This window comes from Sardina pilchardus, chromosome 4 (assembly GCF_963854185.1).
Source record: "Sardina pilchardus chromosome 4, fSarPil1.1, whole genome shotgun sequence".
Classification (NCBI taxonomy): Eukaryota; Metazoa; Chordata; class Actinopteri; order Clupeiformes; family Clupeidae; genus Sardina; species Sardina pilchardus.
In genome coordinates, this window is record NC_084997.1 from 18426493 (window position 1) to 18444622 (window position 18130).

The window sequence follows — 18130 nt, forward strand, 5'->3', positions numbered from 1 at the left end:
GATATAGTGAATTCTTAAATAGTCTCGTAGAAATCTGCAGTAGGCTAATAGGGAAAAATACGGGAATGGGAATCCAATATCGGAGGAAGTAGCCCATGGTTCAGTCTGATTTGACTTGGGTCTTGACAGTCTGGGGGAACATAACATTCAAGAAAGCAGTATATGAACTCACATATTGTAGGATTCCGGATACGACATTAATTTGTAGGCCTGCCAGTATGGGCTAACTGCTGTCTTTTCTCGGAAAGAAAAGATGTGATAACTTTCAAGGGTTCATTTCATTGAGGAAACTACCACGTGTTCAAGCGCAACTTTATAGCTTTCGCGGTACCCTCGCTTTTTTAGATTAGGCTAATTGCTGCATTCTAATCTTGAAGCAGACATAGACGTGTTTCTCAAAGGCTCTCTGAACCAAATTAATGGGTTAGCTTCTGTTCCCTCACAATAAAGTGCTAAACGTGGTTAAATGGCGTGTTTTTTTTTCATGTCACTCGCATAAAATGTTACTTTGTTACCGAGTTGTGGCAGAAAAGGAGGACAGAACGTTACTGATGTGGTTACAGATGACTCAGCCACTGCTGAAAAGAGAGAGAGATGTAGACTAGTGCCAGCCAACAGACATAGTTAACGGTCAGTGGTTAGTATGGATGGACAACCTCAACTGACAAGGAGATGGAGATGAACCTGTAATACAAACACTTGATAATACTACATTAAACATAGGCAAACGTAATTTATGTAAAATAATTCATTTTACGACATGCATCTGAAAGTGTGTGGCACATGAATTCCATGGCCTATTTCAACCCCTCAACAGTTGACAAGAAGCTACATTTATTATGACTGTCAAGCAGCCATCTAAGCACTTGAATTAAAATGAATCAGAACAGTAAGGTTTTTAAAAGTCTTATTACCCATTTGGCTGCTGTGTAGCTAAGCTCTAGCTAAATGAACATATAGCGTCTTGTAGGCTATTATGCTACTTGTGATGAGGTGAATTTAAATAATGAGCAATGAGGCAAAACGCCTTTCCTGCTCTAAATAAAACACATGCCCTATATTGACTAAGCACAGGGATTTCTGTTTTGTAGCATTTTCTTTGTTTTATTTCAGCTATTTGATATCAGTCTGAGAAAATCATGTGACAATTTATAAGAGGCCATTGCACCAGTTACAGGATGTGAGTATAGCCTACATTATACGTTTTCTGGTGCAATTACACAGTCCCATCATAATATGATCAGCAAGACTGAAGGTAGAGCATTTTGTAATGGTGTAATAGGCTAATAGCTTCCTGTAATGGAGGTGTCACTATCCTGAAACCTCCATTATTATGCTATAAGTGACACCATTAAGAGTTATCAGTAAACTTTAAATGAACTGTACACTCTGAAGACAGGAACATGCTTCCTCATATTAGCATTTTAAACGAATTTGATACAAGGAGGGTCAGCCACCCAGTCTTGGCACTAAATTTCTTATACAGTAACACCAGAAAAAAGTGCGATGATGTGGAAAGCCTCCTTGAGAGAGAACAGGGTTTCTATGTCCCTTTTTCTTCACTGAAGGCTGCCTGCATGGCCAAGGCTCCTCTCCACCGCTCAAAGCCAGATTGGTCTGCTCTTCACTTCTGTCAGAGAGACTGCTGAGCCTGCCACTATGCTCATTCTCCCTCCATACAAGCGTGGAGAGATTAGCATGTTTCCACTTTCCCGTAATTACAGCTGTGGTCCCTTTCAGTGGATCCTTTAATGATTAGCGTTAGCATAAAGCCAGGGTATGAGGACACGACAGCTTCAATTAAAAGACGGAAAAAAAGTCACTTCTCAGTCATTCCGCCGAAAACCTTAATCCGTGGAAAATGTTAGCCTCCTCTCTCTTCTTTAATGTGAGATCAAAGGAATTATGAATAGCTTTACAAGCCCCATGTCTGATATGCTAACCCCATGAAAGTGGCATTGTCAGAGAGTTGAAATCCTTACACCCACACCCTTTAAATGGAAAGGTTTGGAAAGACATTACTCAACATTTTATGGGTGATATTGTGTGCAATGGTAGTTCCAACAACGTATAGCACAGCATTGCATAGGGAGAGGCTACCTTGAAGCATTGTTGAATGTAGAGAGCAACTCATGAGAACTTGATATGTGCCTTTTCACACTGAATGTGCCTTTTCTTTGATCCCTTTGTTGAAGCAGTGAAATTATTTTGTTAGGCAAAACCTCAACTCGTTAATGCCCACATATTTGACTGGTTGTATACATAAGGCTATTGCTAACGTGGCGTTTCAGAAAATTACTCATTTAGAAAAACAGGCATAGCTATAAAGCTTCTCGGTTTCATTTGCTTATGACTTGTGCATGTTTTAAGTCTTAGATGGCAGCACTGTGTGTGTGTGTGTGTGTGTGTGTGTGTGTGTGTGTGTTATTCTGAGGGATGGAGGGGATTGTGGAGCCTCAACTGTATTACATAATTGAGCTTGTAACCAGGCCTTGCCCATTAAGAGGTGATATTTTTCACAGAAATGTGATGTCTTGTATTCAGTGTTATATCCTGTAAACGGTGTTATATCCTGTATCCTTTGTAGGATGCATGAAGTACAGGTGCAATCGGAAGTACAAATGCAACAAAGAGAATAGATGGGCAGTGATGAAAAACATTTTTTTTTTCTTTTGTTGCTACATTTAATGGCAGGGAGATTATGACCTAGTTTTAACCACCCTGATTTATGCCACTGACACGCACAGACTAATTATGCAGAAGCATGTTAGTGGACATGAATATGGGTATTTTCATTGTATAGCCATTTACTGAAGTAGTAACAGGTGGATGGCGGAAACTCCCCCCCCCCCCCCCCCCCTTTCTTCTCCAAAGCTTTTTTGTTCACTTTCGCTTGTGTAGTTATCAGCTTCGTCCTCAATCTGCCGTTTTCCATGCACCACTTTAGGGGAGTCTTTAATTTGATCTATCATCTAGGCTGAATTAGCCCTCCAGAAAGACCACATCACTTTTAGCCCTCTCCTCCCTTGTCAGACTCCATTGTGGATGATGATACACACACGCGCACACACACACACACACACACACACACACACACACACACACGGATAGCTAGAGGGAGTAAAAGGGAGGTGTCAGGCAGTGGCACGCACGCTCCGGCGGCCCGCGTTCCTGGGAGCTTGTCGCCGGTCAACATAAACCTATCCACCCACTTCTGCGTGAATACCTTGGGGGCAGCATGGAGGATTTACTCGCAGTGCTGAGTTTGGCCATCAGGATTGGCAGAGCTATCATTCTGACGTCCCTCTGCAACTCCTCAATGGACATCTTCATGCATTTGAATCTTCTTTTTTTTTTTTCCCGGTCATTTGTTGTATCTTATAAAATCTGATCTCCCGGTACTCTGCCTGCCGGGCAAAGGAATTGCACCATTTTGTCTGGCTTTGCCCACAGTAGCCAGTTTTGTCTTGTGGATACACATTTTGAAAGTGTGTGGGGTGTGTGTGTGTGTGTGTGTTTGTGTGTCTGTCTGTGTGTCTGTGAGTGATATATGTGAATGATACAGTATTCAGCACGCTAAAGTCATTTTAGTAGCATTCTGGTTAATTGTCCATAGATGAGATGAGTCAATGGCGAGGATCTTAAAGGTTCAGCGTCGGTCTCCTCAGTATCACAATCAAGTATCCTACTAATGATGACTAGGTGTCTGTGATTGGCGTAGTCTATGCAATTAACTTGATCTTCAGTATGACTCCCTCTAGCCATTAGTGGTGCTGTTTGTGTGCATAGAGGTTATCAGGGCACTGTTCCCCCCCCCCCTATTTTGTGTATGCTAATGACCTCTTAGCATAGCATGTGAATGAGCAAAATATAATATCTGACTGTGCATGTGTCAGTGTCACACTATTTGGCCACAGATTTCCAGGGCTCAGTAGTGGTTTAACATGCAACTGTCCTATTAAGCCTCAGGTTTTGCGGGTTGCTTCCCTTCTCATCCAGGATATCTGTCTAAAGAGGCTATACACAGTCTGTGAATTTCATTGGCTTTCCCTGTCGAGTGTTGTAGTTTGTAGGCTGTTTGAAAGCCAGAGAAGGTGGTGGTGATGGTGTTAGCTCAGCACCATGTCTTAAAAGCGGTTGAGAAATGACTCGGCAGCGTGCAGCAAGAATGGCGGCTTCGCTGCTCAATCAACGCGGCGCTTGAACAGGGGTTTCCCTGTCGCATCTGTGTGAGGGGGCGAGCCTGCTGACATTAACCCCTCACTTTCCTGTCCCCGTTTTGAGGTTGAACGGTTTTGACACTGTACCTGTATGAAAGGCTTGTTTGGTGGTAAAGGTATGATGACAGTAGGCTATGGCAAAGCCCACTCGATTGCTTTTCAAAGGGCCGTGGAAAACCCCTAAAGAACGGTTCTTTTTATTTTCTCTTAAGTCAGAGGGGCAGAACCTTTTTGAGACCCCCCTTTTTTATTATTTATATCTGTCCTATTAATTCTTAGTAATTTTTGAAAGGTGAGTGCTCATGTAATTAGTCATTTTGAACCTTACTGTGTGCCTTTGCCAACTGACACTGGCCACAACATGACTGAAGTCTGGAGTCTAGAAGGAAATAGCTGTTTGATGAATGCATCAGGTGCACTTTGATCAAAACGCCATTTTTAGTGTACTTGTTTGGTACTCGGCATAGCTTTCCTCCTGTAATGCTATTTGTCATCAGTGGTTCCCATTACTCAACTATAATTTGGACCACATTATCAACTACATTCCGTCTTTGCATTTGGATCAAATTCCAACCGCACTCGTTTGCATTGCGTAGCTACTTAGCTGAACTGGCACATTTTCGACAAAATGGTAGACGCAAACATGGCTGCAGAACACACAAAGACAGTTTTACTGAGGTTTTAAGCCCTGCATTCCACTCATCACTGAACTGTTGGTTGTTTTGCAGTTGGGTTTCGAAGCAGTTTTCTTTTTCAGCAACAGACCTCTGTTAATGGCAATGGTTTTACATTATTCAGACGTGATAGGCCTTGTTAGATTTTCTAAGAGGAAGATTGTCACAGATGCCTCTTTAGATTTTTAAAGAGATTTTTGTTAGATTTTTTAAGAGGAAGATAATTGTCACAGATGCCTCTTTTTTGGCTATGTCAGTAGTATAGTATTGATATCCCTCAGCATAGTGCTTAGTACTGCTTACAGAATTTCTGCCATGTTATTGCATTTTGCCTTCAGTTTTGTTTTCTCTTTTTGTCACAGGTGTTCCACAGCACGGCTGTCCTGTCACAACACTCCACTATCCTGCTCATGAGTGTTTTGCTGATAGAGGCCTTCTACGGAGGCTCACACAAGCAGCTCGTCGATGTGCTTCATGAGAATATTGAGGACTCTGTGGTCTACACCCTTCCAGCCAAGAAATGGCACTGGCGGGCCAGAACTTCGGCACTGTACTTCATGCAGAACATTCCCGAAAGTCCCTCCTACAGGTTACAGAAAAACGTTTTGGTTGTCCCTCTGAAAGTGATTTGCAATATTTGCAGTATGGCGGGGAACCCCTGTTTTTTATTTGTATCGGGTCATTTGAAATTTCTGCCGATTCGGGTTTCCCTGTTTTAAAAATAGCACTGTACAGTGAACGTACAATCTCAGTGTTCTGGCTCTTTCCTATATTTTGTGGGCTTTGTTGCACAAACAACCGAGGGTGGGGGAATCCTTGTAAGAAATGCTTGAGTCATTGTATTTTTATTTGGTTGTCTGGCATCATTTGACAGCCCCACCAACAAACACATTGTTTTATTCCTCTCTTTTGACATTTATTAACAAATCATTTGCCTAATGTCTGATTTGTTTTTGATATATATGTATATTTTTTTTACCAGCAATCTACAGTGAAACTCTGACTCTGCCAGTTCTGCTCTTTATGTAGGGGAAGTTGTGTTGACATCTCAACTACGTAGTCACATAAGTCTCTTAGGTTCTCAACCCCTCGATATCGATTTGATGTAGAAAGTTCATGACATCTTTCTAAGAAATTTCTAAGAGTATATAGTAAAGATGTGTGCAGACTTTCATTTTATTTGATAGAATCTGTAGCATGATCACTACGGGAGACACACAGTAAGGGGGCTCGGTAAATCAAACAGTAATCCATTTTTTTATTTTGGTAGACATGGTCTAACAAACCTTTCCAATTTCACATACTGAATGGAGGGGATTTTTTCATTGTGGGATGTCCACAGTGGGTGGGGAAAACACTCTACAGTAGGTAGCTGTGTCATTCTTCATCCGATGCAAATAACTGATTTTTATAGATGATAAGGCTCTGAGATTGAGAATTAGCCACAAACATTAGTTCCTGTAAACTGAATGTAACCTGCTAACTGTACATTTACGCCATTCTCAGTTCAGCATTATGTTAAATGGCTCATGAAGAGAAGTCAGCACGGCTTGTGCTCAATCATGGACAATAACCTGTGATGGTGGGGGAGAAAGGCATACATCCTTGAGGTTTTTGTCAGACATACATGGTTGCGATGCCAAAAGCAGCTTTCTCTCTTTCCAAAACAGTAATTTCTAGATGGGATATTTCGCAAGCAAGCTTGAAACCTGACTAAGCAGAGAATGACACTCGGGCCACCCACCTACAAGCGCCTCCATCTACAGGTTTGCTTTTGGAACCTTATATGTCTGGGGTAGGTTCCATGTCTACGCTCAGAGGCAGCAGGAAGCTTTAGCTTATTGGAAATTTCGGGTAGTTGCCGAAAGTGGGCACGTCATATGGTACAGTGAGTGGAAGCCAGTTACAGCATGCTTTGGAAGATTAACTTAATGTAATATCAGTATTGAGGTGTTTTTTTTTTCTGATGACCTAAGACACACACTTTGGGAGGCTACTAATCACTCATCCGTCGTCACTACAAATAATGAAGTCATCTGCTAAAAAAAAAAAAAAATCCAGAGTATATTCACTATTCACAGTATATCCGCTATTCACAGAGGGTGAAGAAATATTTTTTTTGCTTAAATTTGTTTGCTTGTCATGCCTTCAAAGATGTGTTGCCTGTATGCAGTGAATCACTCATAATTTCTCTGTGACAATATTGTAAGCAAATCAACCAGTTTGACCCAGGAAATGGAAGAAACAACAAAGATATTTCGTGTTATACCTTTTCATGAACTGCTAATGTGACAGAAGGCATGACACAGGATAAACTGGTAGTCCAGTGGCAGGCAGTTTTTGCTATATATCCCAATATGATTTATGGGCAGAGCAGGGTGATGAGCTTTGTTTTTGTATGGGCGATTTTTGCTTTGTGGCTGACGCCATCCCTAAAGCCTGTATCAGTTCAGTTGATGGGGCACTTGTTGTAATACCTTGTAACTCTTATTTTGTGGCATAGTCAAGTAAAGTATACATGATAACTCTATTCTTGAAAATCTGAAGGACTGATACAGTGTTGTAATTAGAGAATAGAATAGATTATGGCACACCATGAATATACGTTTGCCATTAGGTTAAAGACCTACGGAACGGATACTACGGGAACGTTCACTATGGCATTCAACACATAAGTCTTCTACAGTATGTGTATCTATCAGTTACAAGGTCGGTAGGATGGACAGCGTTCTCATTAATCGCTAATCTCTGCAAAAACATCATACTCAAGGAGGCCAGCGTGTCATGTCTAGGTTTAACATCTGTTATCCTGCAGCAGTGTAAACAGGTGTTGGCTCTAATCCTGGGGTTTTCCTCTCTCAAGTGCCTTGCCTAGTTTAAGGTGCATCCACTGAGATGAAGATGGCTCTGATAAAGGCCAATAAGGAAAACTATAACCTTTTGAAAGCCCCACTCAAAGGGAAGTTAAATAAGCCCTTCTGTTCCGTGGGGACTAATCCAAGAAACTACACAGGATGTCCTGTGTGTGGACTATTCTTGGCAGGAGCGAAAACGGGTAAAAATAGTGATCCTTCATCTGGTTCGAGTCAGATATCTGCATTGGTGAGAGTCAGTGGGGTTTACGTATGTGGTCCTCCCCTGCCAGATATGGGACAGGATATGGGGAGGGATAATCCTCGCAGGCAGAGGCGAGTGGTGTCACGGTCTCGTGGACTGCCTGTGGGTTCCCCACATCAAAGGGGCCCAGTTCATAGGCAGGCCGGCTGACAGACAGAGGAGTCGACAGGGGCTGGGGTTCATTTAGGGAGACCTAGAGCTTCAAAGACCTTCATTTGGCTCCCTCTCCACGTCCCTCGTTGTGGACAAAGGGGGATCTATCGCTCGTCATATCCTTCAAAACGAAATGATGGGCAATCACATCCTCATCAGTTACGGAAATCATTTTCATCTCCGTATGATGTCAGGTGTTGGTAACAGTGGTAATTGCTCTGGGAACGTCTTTGGGGAAAGAATCTCAGAGCTACTGCTGGTATTACCTTTTGTGGGTTGCTTAATCTAGCCTGCTTAACATTCGGGTTGCAGTCATGGAAAGTCATACTCAGGGGGAAAAGTCTCTCAAACTATCCTAAGCACTTTAATCAGCAGTGAAAATGTAATTTCGGTATGACTGAACTAAACAGTCGGTAACTCCCCAAAAAGCCAGGCAGCACTATCAGTGAAAAAGTCAGTGTGAAACACAAACTAAAATCATCTTTAGCTGCTTTAAATGGGTGGTGAATTAGGAACATATTGAATAATGCTGCTTTTGTCCATAAATGTGTGAAGAACGAGGGTTTTTTTTCTTTGTGGTTGATGCGTCTTTAAAGATGGATCCTCTCTCTTATGGAAGTGTCTTTCTTTTCCTTTGCAGGGTTCTGCTGGCTAGCTCTGTCCTCAACCTAGCCGAACTGGTGGCTCTTCGTCCTGACCTTGGTCGCCTGAGGAAAGTGCTCTACTTTCACGAGAACCAGCTGATTTATCCTGTCAGGAAGGCCCAAGACAGAGACTTTCAGTATGGCTACAACCAGGTCCTGTCATGGTAAAGACCGCTATTGAGTTCAGCATGTTTCTCCGTGAATGACACATCTAATTATCTGCTGTTCATCAGCAAATATTGTGCTCTGTGAAAGAAGATTCAGCTCAGGCCAAAGTCCACGTTTCACTTTGCGGCAGAACTTTTGCTGAGTTGTCATTTGCTACTGCATAGGTTCATGGTTGTAGTAGCTACCTTTCTCTCGGTTGCAGCTTAGTAAGAACTGGGTCAGCAGCACCTCCCCTCCCCCCTTTGCCATTGTATCCATCATGTGTGACTTTCCAATGACTATATTTCTGGTGATGTAGAGAACTGGTGTCAATATGTGCAAACTGCACAGTCATTGCGTCTCCTGGCGAGCTGACAAACAGTACCCAAACAGAAAGTATGATGACGGATGAGGAGACTTATCCGAGAATCCCTGTATGATTAAGATCTACGTAGCCAAACAGCAGTCTGTGCTAAGGAGCCAGCGCTGAGCGTGGTGTGGTGTGGTGTGGAATGGTACTGTGACAGATTGTCTGTGGTTAGGTGGTGGTGACGTAGGAGGGATTACTCCATATGTGCGTGAAACGCAGGTCTTAATGAGACAAAGACCTTTGATAGCTTCTGTATTTGTTGGTGCAGCGCTGAGATTTGGCACAGGAGTCGTCAGAGGACCAGGGTAGGGGGGAGTAATGTCCAGATAATGACTTCAAGACCTTTCAAACAGCCTTTTGAATATGTCCCTTTAGATTTAGTGTCATAGTCACTGGTGATGATATAGTCTATGTGCTGTGGTTGACATTTGATTTTGAACCGTATTCAAAGGCTTATGCAATGGGAATACCCTGTGCGTTCTCCAGAACATGTTTCAGTAGACTAATTAGTGAATTCTAACTACTTGTTACAATAGTTCCCGCAATTTCGGCCTATTGCTATATAACACATAACTATTTAGTCGGGGTAGCATGATAAATGAAAATTCTGTTTTACAGGTCAAAGGAGATGCTAACCAGTGCTGTGATAATAGTCGAATGAATGAATGAATGAATGAATGATTGAATGAATGAACAGATACGTAGATACATTTCAGCCGTTATTGGATCATGTCTCTGTTATGGTACAAAAATGAAACCGCAGGGAGGAAACATTCTGTTGAGTTTACTTGTGCCTTGCTTTGATGTGCTTCCATCCATCTCCAGTATGATGCCTTGGCATCTAGTTTTGGTCAGTCGCTCCTCTCCTCCAGCAGGGGAGCCTGAGTCAGGCCATGCCTGCTGTTGCTCTCGGGGGCAGTTACATGCCTTCCTGCATTTTGAAATGGCTGAAAAGAAACTGGGATATCTCATGTTTAATCAGCATTTAGTTTGCAATAATTGGCAGAAATGGCATAATTAAGGCAATCATAATATTTGATTATCAATTATTTGGATAACATCAAAAATCAAACATTCATGTCAAATATTTGTTAGCCTCCGATTATTTTTCTTAACTATTATTTTTATATTGTTTTTATATTGCTTGCCCTCATTAGCGTGCATCTGGTTTAGTGTCAAGCCAGACTAAACATGCCACATTTTCTAGGACATTCTGCAGACACCCAGCATGCTGCAAAGAAAAACACTTGTAATATATAATAATTATTTCTTTTTTTTTTATCTCAGCTTGGTGGCAGATACAGTCTTGTTCAACTCCGCCTTCAACATGGAGTCCTTCTTGGCCTCCATGTCATCCTTCTTCAAGACCATTCCAGACCACCGGCCCAAAGACCTGGACCGCCTCATTCGGCCCAAGTGCCAAGTGCTCCACTTCCCCATCCGATTCCCCGATGTCACAAGGTCAGCCTTCTTATCCCGAGCGACAGCAATTTGCCTTCTAGGGATCACAGAGCCACTGATTAAAGAAAGCAGTGCATTCAGTCTTAATCCGACCCAGAAAGCTGATAGAGTTTGGGAGCGTGGTTAATGGCAAATCTGCAAAGTTGTGTAAGAACGTGATTAGAATAGACAGCTTTAATATCCTGTGAGTATCATTTGCACACACACACACACACACACACACACACACACAAACAGACACGTACACATCAAGGCTGTCACAGGCTTGATTGTCATATGTTTGTCGCCAGATTATTCTGGTAGCTCATTTCAACAAGCATGTTTTGGTGTTTACTTGTGTGTTCCTTGTCATGCAAAAGCATTTCTCTCTTTTTTTGTTTTTTTTTGCTCACTGTTTGCATTGGTGCTGGTTCTCGAATAGGAGCTGTTTTAGACGTTTTGTTTTCTAGCGAAAAAAAACAACATGGAAGGATTTTCATGAAACTCCCATCACAAGGTTTTCCATTTAAACTGGCGCTGTTTAGCGTCTCCTACTTGAGCGTCGACCAGAGAGGTTCTGGCATGGACGTCAGGTCACCTCTTGTGGCCAATCAATTGGCTCCAGGACTCCCTTTATTAACTGTCGTCTCGGATCAGCGGTGAGGGGTGGTACTTTTTTATTGCCCTGTTCCAAAACAATGTACAGTGAAGCCATCCAAACCCGCTTGCTCAGCTCGGCATGCCTGCTTCCCATTAAGGTCCAAATCAACAGCAGCCCGTCGCAAACATGAAAGTGACAACATCACAACATGGTTTCAGTTTGATTCTAAACATTGCAGAATGCTATTTTTCCTTTTGATTTAATTTTAGATTGTGAGTCTATTATTATTTTTTTTTCTTTTTTTTTTTCTGGTCAGGTGTGAGGGGAGCTGCATATTTCTGAAGATCTAAAGGATGTGTGCTGCTGTTGTTCCAATTTTTTTCTTCCCCAAGCACAAAACATGCTTGCCCACAGTGTTTTCATTGGTTGCATAGCATCGAAAGGGGAAAAATCCATAAACAAATGATGCAGTTTTGAAGCAAAGCTTCACTCTCACTTTTTTTCTCTCTCGAAGCTTTGCCCTTTTGCGGTCGGGCCCCTAAACTGCCGTGTCTAGATGGGGAGAGTCAGCTCGGCTACACCAAAGAGCACACACACACTGTTGCGAGGGAGCTCTTGAAAATGTGTTGTGACTAATTATTTAAAGCTACCCCGGAGGAAAAGCGAGTTTGTGGAAGTGTAAAGTGGATTGAGGATGCCTGAGGTGGCTCTGTTATCGGGGGACTTCACCGAGCGAGACTTTGTCGAGGTCCGTCGCAGTTTGTGTCACACTGAGCAACAGAGAAAACACTAAATAAGGTTGCTACAAAATGTCTGATATTTTTCAGACTAGAAATAATATTGTCAGCTCTCTTTTTTCGACTTCTTCAGGGAGCGTACTTTAGGGAGAGGAGTACTAGTCATGCATTGTGCTCCACAGGAGCCAGGAGTAATGTGGATTTAAGGAAATAAGAATTCCATAATTAAAATGCTGTTTTGTGCATGTATTTTGTATTTTGTCTTGTAGTAGTCTGATTATGTCTCTGGAGTACATCCTGTGTGAGAGTATTTGTGTGTCTGTCTCGTGTGTGTGTGTGTGTGTGTGTGTGTGTGTGTGTGTGTGTGTGTGTGTGTGTGTGTGTGTGTGTGTGTGTGTGTTTGTGTGTGTGTGTGTGTTTGTGTGTTTGCATGCTTGTGTTTCAATGTACATATCAGTGGTAAGGAATGTTGCAAGTGAGCTGACACTGATGACACAGGGCTCTTGCCCAGAGTGTTTCTCAGCTCATTTTCAGATGGTAATTTGCCTGATCCAAAGCAAACTCACAGAGTGTAAGGAAGCGATTATATGCATGGCCTACCCCTTAACGTGCCCGCGGTCCTTTTCTGAACCAAGCGCGTCCAGCCTTTTCAACAAAAAAAAAAGAAAGAAAGAAAGAAAAAAGGAAAGAAAGAAAGAAACAGCAGAAAGAAATCAGGGATGAAAATGACTCCAAAATGCACATGAAATACATCTCAAAATTTTTAGAAAAAGAATAATGGAATAAATACATGAAAACTAATCTCCTGGAGTTCAGATTTGCATATTTTCTTATATATAAATATATTTACTATACTGGATCACCAAATGTTAGGACTAGAAACTGATTTGATTATCAATCAGTATAGTTTGTCTTCAATCTACTTGCATTTCAGTCTGTACAACCAATAACTCTTCACTCTCCAATCAATTCAAGCCAGAATTGATTATACAAATTGTCAAAAGTTACTACGCTAACGTCGTAAGTGTTGGTTCATAATTGCATAAAAGTCAGTACAATATAATGTCATTATCATAAATCATATTGCATATTGACTTACTTACTTACTTACTGACATCTTGTAAAATAATTCAAATGCACACAGTATTTCCACCAGGGCATTTCTAACACATCTTTGTCCAGATTTGGTTGTTAGTTGTGTGTGGAGAATGGCTTTCCCTCAATTCCCTCAATGAACGTCACTGTTGCTGAACAGATTTTTGTTGTGCGTGTCGACACTGAGTTAGCTTTGTTTCATCTGCATTACCGTCCATCTATCAGTAGGCCTTTGAGACGCGAGGACTGGTAATTTAATAGCCATTGACCTTGGCCAGCAGGAGGCTGTGGCTGCTGCCCATGCCACCTCATCAATCTTTCCCAACTTTCAGACCGGTGGCTCTCTTTTCTTTCCCTACTCTTTGTGGAGTCTGTCCGCCGTGCTCCGATCCCCAATGGTCTGACTTCGGGATAATAAAATCAAAAGTGCACACGTGACGAGCAGGTGTCGAATTCAAGGGCCTCGGCCAAAATGATAATAAATAACGGGGAGAAGGCGAGTTAGCCCAGGACATTCGTAGCATATTTACACTTGCTATGGTTTCTCTCCGCTGTTATGCAAAGTCGATTCAGTTTCCATAGCAGTTCAACATTGTGTGCTTGCCACAGAGAGGGCAATATGCACAAAACAATGCCGAGATTGATGATCATTAGCGGGGCTTTTGTAGCGGTGTGTGCCTTTTTCGGTCCTCCTTTGTAGACAAGTATGCTGGAGTAAGCATAGTCTGAAATAGCTCGGTCTCTTTGAGGTTCCAGAAAAGTGCGGCGCAGTTAGCACGCAGATGTATGTATTCACCGCACGTCTGAGGGACCTGAAAAGGCTTGTGTGTCGACTTGGAGGTCAGGTTTTCATTAGCTCAGTTAACTCGCTGCAGATAACTGAAGCTACTTTAAAGTTGATTGAGAAAAGGGTGGAGGGGGGCGGGGGATGGTTGGCTACTTTTAAAAGGTTTTTCGTGAAGCCATTGATGTGACTTTCTCTCTCTCTCTCTCTCTTCCCGAGCAACTCTGTCTTTCCAGGTCTCAAATGACTGACTGGCGGAATGAGCCGGTAACTGAAGCAGATGGCAGGATATCCTGCTGTAGAGATTCCCTCCGAGAAAAGTTCAGATGGGAAATGGGTGCTATCTGTCTTGAGTCTCTTGCCTTGAGTTTTGAAGGCCGACATGTTCGCGAAATCTCAGTCCCTGCAGAGGTGGTCACTAAACGGATTTGAACATGTACCGGGCGAACTGCTAGAAACCTTCGTTTCACTGTAAACTTCAAAGAGCTGCCACGCACCCATCAGCTAGAGTTGATCTTCTTTAATGCGGTGTGTACTGTATACTGCTTTTTGCAGCATCACAGGCCCCTTGGAAAACATGGAGCTTTTGAACTGTTATGAAACATATGAGTCTGAGTCTGTGCACAATTACGGGGATAGCAGAGATAGCATCGTTCCCACTAAGGAAGAGACACTGCCTGGCAAGGTCCTGGGTGCAGTTGTTGCAGAAGTGTCGTGTCCTCCTCTCTGCTCGGGGGACCACCAGCCTCATGGCCCCTCTGCGGAGGTCAATCACATCGGCAGCACTTAGCACCCGGGCACCAAATCCTCAAACAACCCCAGCCATGCAGCGCACAGCTCTTTGATTACTCTTAGCCAGGATGAGGGCAGCGTGAGGGATCTATCTCTCCTAATCACACCGAGGAGATTTAATCACATTGGTGGAAGACAGCAACATCTGGTAGGCACCTTTCAAACAGCCCCCCCCCCCACCACCACCACCAACACCACTCACACACACACACACACACACACACTCACACACACACCACCCCCACCCGTTCGTTTATTTGACGGCTCCCACCTCCCTGTCGTCCCAGGGATGTCTTGAAAAAGGATCCCCCCTCTCGCTTTTTTTTTTTTTTTTTTTTTGGCCTGCGTCGCACAGGGCTTCTCAATATGTACCCAGTGAAAATAATTCAATGGTAAAACCAAAGGTATGGCACGCCTCAGATCTCTGTCTTTGCGTGTGCCAGGGCGGCCACAATTGACTCCATATGGCGCTTTGAAGTCAAGGGAGCTCGCTGTGATGAATAGGAACGAATTAAGGATCAAACTCTGCATCAGTGATTTTTGTCCCAAACTTTCGCAAACAAAAATGGCCACGGTTTAAGGGTGATATAATCATGACAAACAGGTATTTACCAAACAAATAGTATCAATACAAGATTTCTGTTGCTGTAGGAGTCGCTCTCCTCCTGATGAAATGAAACACGCTGCGATGTTGACATATGTAACGTACACAACGTTGGGCATGTTTACGCCGTAAACCCCAAATAGAAAAGCAGCGGAATCAAAATATGTATGAATATTGTAGTACGCGAGCGCTTCAGATTGGTTTGAGGCGACGGAGAGACGTGACGTCAGCCTTCGCAAAATATTTATTATTCACAACAATACCGTGTTGTGTAGGAGGTCTGAATATTCCTGTTGCTGTTCGGTTGTGCATTGTTTCTCTCAGCTTGGACTTTCTCAGGATATCCTGAATAAGCGATTTGGGGAGCGCAACTGAGATTTTAACAACTGAGACATTGGCGCCACTTGCTTGCTGTTACTGAACCATATTTTTTTACCACAGTAGCATCATTCACAGTCAGTGGTGTCAACATCCGAGGCTTTGATAGGCATATGACCATGGTTAAAGCCTGGGAACATGACATCATTACGCTTTGCCTAGTTTTTTAATTGTGAACGCATGACTTAAGAGCAGATTCAAAAGCATGTTGAGAGAAGAAGAGTTACTTCTGAGCGCTCTATTCTGCCCATGCTCTCCGTACATGAAGTTGACATGCATGATCATCATTGCTAATCACGGCTTTATTCAAGTGACCTGATTCATCTGTCAGTTACTGGTACAGTAGGTCTGTGGTGCCTACACCATGCTGAGTTCTTGTTTTTGTTTATTGTTCATTTTCTGCCTGTGGTGATCTGTTTGCGTTTTTATTATTATCCAAATTAAATTTGGTGTCCAGGTTATATTTGTAAGGGTATCAAACATGGCACGCATAGCAGATGTCCTGGCTTATGCAACACTAGTGAAATCTGCTTGTTCCCGATGTCAGGTTTTGGAAGCCATATGTTAGTTGCATAATACCATGAATCCATCATGCCTTTTTTCTCTCGCATGCACCAACTCCACACACAGTTGAGTCCTTTTGTTGCTATTGTGGTGATGTCACAGTCGCCCAAGCTTGACAGGAGTCACAACAAACCACCCTTCCCGCTTTCCCCACTTCCCGCTTTCCCCACTTCCCGCTTCCCCACTTCCCTGTTAGCAAATCGCCTAGTTGTATTGCCTCTATATAATGGTCATCTCGTCCATCCCAAAGAGCGCTGCGCGGCCCCTTCTCCCCCCGGGAGCCCTTTGAGGTGGGGCTGCTCATCCTGATGCCAGTACGGGAGGACCAGGGTCACCGCCCCAATGCCAGGACGCCGGCTATACTGATGGCATTTGACTGAAGGGTCAGAGCGTAATGACGAGTGCAGAACTTAATGTGCTCTAATGAACTTCTCTGTCCACGCCACTGAGGATCTCTTTACCCCCGTCGGTCGCCTCCACTCCCTTCCGTCCGTCGGCCAGTGGCCTGGCGTGGTCGACCTCTCTTTTTCTCTTCTCTTCTCTCTCTCTCTCTCTCTCTCTGTCTCTCTGTCTCTTTCCCTGTCTCTCTCTCCTTGTCTCATTTGGACAGAGCGCGCGCGCGCGAGGAGAGGAGCTAAAAACGACGTCTCGCTCAGACCGCTCCGTCCTCTGGCCCAGACAGGTCAGACAGGACCTCCGCTCGAGCACAAACCTTTGCGTGACCATTTTTTTTCCCCACCGTGGCGAGGCTGGCGAGGTCTCCGTGCGGTCGCCCGGCCCTGACGTGCTTACTGGGCAGGAGCTGCACTCGATTCCCACCCCGTCTCCTTGCTCACTCTCTCTCAGCCAGCGCCGCCCCCTCCCCCTTTCCCCCGCAAAGCCTCAAGATCAATGGCATTTGTCATTAGCCTGGCCCAAGAGAAACTCTTGTGATTATTGCCAATAAAGGAAATTAGATCAAATGATTTTGGACTTTGATTTCTCCCCCCTCCTCGGTCCCTTCGCATTTAATCAAATGTAAGGTAAAGTCATCACTGAAATTGCTGTTGATTTATAAATAAGGTAATTGGTGGCATTCTCCCTAAGTACCTCTCCCGGCCGGTGGCCACGCCAGTGTTTTTATTGCCTAGTCAAAACCTCCTCATTTCATTTTTAAAATGGCCTCTCCAAATGAAATTTTCCCAGGGGATCGTAAGGCAGCTCCATCGGTCATACCTTCCTACAAGTATCTTCGTGTCATTCCTTTACAGTGTCTCTATATTAACTCGCCCGGTGTCCTTGTTAGTTACCTAATTCATCCATCCACATCGGGCTCTGGCAGATTTATTAGTGGTTAATCAGGTTTAGGTGAACTGTTGAAGGGTGGTTTGATGGCCACATTTAGTCTTAAATCTTTTGTGTAATGCTTCAACTCCTGCCATTAGTGCAGCTTGTGTCTGATTGTAATCCTATTTATGGCATGGGAAAGTTCGCTTTTTTAACAGCAATCAAACTCAAGCGTATACGGTACCCCATTTTGGCACAACCAAGTTTGTACTATTTTAGATGATTTCTGCAGAACCTCTCCTGACGAAAAAAAAAAAGAGGCAACCTTACAAACGCCGTAAATGTCTTCTGCTGGAACCCGGCTGCTAAATCTGTTTGCAGTAATCCATCATGCCGTGCCGTCAACCTTACCGCGGGGGTTTTGGCTCGAGGACGAGCCCTTCAGGACATGTCGGCATGCAAACATCTTTGCTGTTTCTCCCATGTTCGAGAGAAAGAAGTCGAGTTTTAGCATCTTGCATCTCGCATCGGACGTGAAAATGAA

General features: G+C 43.5%; 1 protein-coding gene across 2 annotated transcripts in view; it reads left to right on the plus strand.

Annotated features, from left to right (window-relative positions):
- Positions 1-18130, plus strand: part of gtdc1 (glycosyltransferase-like domain containing 1) — a 32869-nt gene that overhangs the window by 183 nt on the left and 14556 nt on the right. For both annotated transcript variants that reach the window (XM_062534412.1, XM_062534414.1), the window contains exons 2-4: positions 5257-5483; positions 8805-8972; positions 10613-10786. In XM_062534412.1, the coding sequence (XP_062390396.1) occupies positions 5305-5483; positions 8805-8972; positions 10613-10786 (521 nt within the window). In that variant the 5' untranslated portion in view covers positions 5257-5304. The remainder of the gene's footprint in view (positions 1-5256; positions 5484-8804; positions 8973-10612; positions 10787-18130) is intronic.